General features: G+C 65.4%; 1 protein-coding gene across 1 annotated transcript in view; it reads left to right on the top strand.

Annotated features, from left to right (window-relative positions):
- The first annotated feature begins 1,798 nt into the window (after positions 1-1,798).
- The window catches only part of GIPR (gastric inhibitory polypeptide receptor), a 7,799-nt gene continuing 7,584 nt past the window's right edge, over positions 1,799-2,013 (top strand). The window contains 1 exon segment of the mRNA XM_015564391.1: positions 1,799-1,905. Coding sequence (XP_015419877.1) covers positions 1,825-1,905 — 81 coding nt within the window. The 5' untranslated portion in view covers positions 1,799-1,824.

Genomic DNA, 2,013 nt, shown 5'->3' on the forward strand with positions numbered 1-2,013 from the left:
CACAGCCCCTCCTGGGGATCGAGCCCGCAACCTGGGCATGTGCCCTGACCGGGAATCAAACCTGTGACCTCCTGGTTCGTAGGTCGGCGCTCAGCCACTGAGCGCCCTTGGCCAGGCTGTGTATTTATTTAATCAACAATCATTCGTTGAGCCTCTGTGCTCTGTGCCCAAACCTGTGCTGAGTAATACTGGGGGCCCAGAGGTGCCCGGCCCCGTTAGCACGGGGGCACACAGGCCAGGGGGGAGACAGACGGTGTTTGTGACGTGAGCTGGTGCGTGTGTGAGTGTGTGAGTGTGTGTGTGTGTGTGTGTGTGTGTGAGTGTGTGGTTGACACAGTGTCACTGGGACTGTGGGTAGCGGCGGTAGTGTCACTTTGAGTGCAGGTGCCCACGCCCGAGGACGCGTGCCCGTGTGTCCTGCGGGTGACAGTCTGCCTGCGGGTGTGGACTGGGCTCTCTGGGTGTGACTGTACATTGCACAGCTGAATGAGCACCGGGAACACGGTCTGTGAAGAACAGCATGTGACATTGTGTGCTGAGCCCGCGTCTCGGTTAATGGGACTGCGTGCGACGCTGCGTGTGACTGCCTGAGTCTGTGGGCGATGGCGGGTGGGACAGTGAGAGACTGCCCTGGGGGCGGGGGTGGCTGCTCCCTCATGTGACCTGGAGTGCTGTGATGCTCACAGGCCAGGGCCCCTGCTCCCCTGGAGCCCCCCCTTCCTGTTCCCTGGCCCCGCCCCTCCCACCACACAGGCTGTCACCTCTTCCAGAGCTCGGGAGGCCGTGGAGGCAGCGGCAGAGGCAGCGGCAGGACAGGTGAGGGCTCCCCTGCGCCCCTGCGCCCCTGGCCCCTCAAGTCTGCGGGTCCCTCTCTCTGTGTTTCTGAGCCTTTGTCTCTCTCTGTCTCTGTGGCCACAATCTCTAACCTCCTCTAACCCGGTGTCTTATCTTCGTCCCCAGCCTCCCAATCTCTGTCGAACCTCTAAGTAGCTCTGGGCCTCTGTCTCCTCTGCCGCCGAGCCCACATTTTGTCTTTCTCTGCCTTGTGGTCTCTGGCTTCTGGCTGCGCCTCTCCTATGGGTCTCCGTTTCTCGTTCTGTGTGTCTGTCTCCTGCATCTCTGACCCGGGTCTGACCCGTGTCTGTGGTCTGGTCTGAGATCCTCCCCCCCTCTCCTGCCCCCACCTGGTGCTGCGTGGGGGGTGGGGGGGTTGAGTTTGAGAGACAGATTTCCAGGCACGTGGCCCCTGCACACCTCAGCCCGGGGTCTGAGCCTCGCCAGTCCCTCGGGAGAGCACGTCCCACGGACTCCGGGCTTTGTCCTCAGCGGGGTAAGTTCCCTACCGCCAGGTTTTTATCCCCGATTTGGATTTGAAAACCCTTTGGGCTCAGGGAGTGGGAACTCCGAGGGTCGTGTGCAGCCCCGTGTCCTCCGCTCCCAGGCGGCCCCCAGTTCACCCCGGTCTCCACGTCTAGACTCCGGGTGACATTAGCACTTCCGCCGGCGCAGCTCTAGGGCAACCACGCCCTCAGCAAACACCGCCCCCCCTCGCCGCCGCTGCTCCCGCAACAGCTGCGGGTGGGCCCGGGGATCGCGGGTCGGACCCCAGCCCCGTCCCTTCTCACGCATCTCCCCCCTACCCCGCACCCACAGATCATCACGTGTGGGGCCGGGGCAGGGGGGGGGGGCTGTCTCGGAGTCCGCTCGTGTAATCTCGGGGAGCCCAGCGGCGTGAGGCTGGGGCTGGGGGCGGAAGGCGGAGGCTCCTGACCCCGCCCTCGGACCCTCCAGGCCGGCTGCCCCCCGGGCCCCGCCGCCCTCATCATGCCGACCCGTGTGCCCCGGAGGCTGCTGTTGATGCTGCTGCTGCTCTGGCTGTGGGGGCCGCTGCTGCCGAGGGCGGAGGTGAGGACCCGGGGGCCGCCGGGGGCGAGGGCTCGGAGGGAGGTCTGGGACGGTTCAGTCGCCCCCGGGGCCGAGGTTTAGAGACGGCCCCACTCGCGCAGATTCGAG

Source organism: Myotis davidii, unplaced genomic scaffold, assembly GCF_000327345.1.
Source record: "Myotis davidii unplaced genomic scaffold, ASM32734v1 scaffold741, whole genome shotgun sequence".
Taxonomy (NCBI): domain Eukaryota; kingdom Metazoa; phylum Chordata; class Mammalia; order Chiroptera; family Vespertilionidae; genus Myotis; species Myotis davidii.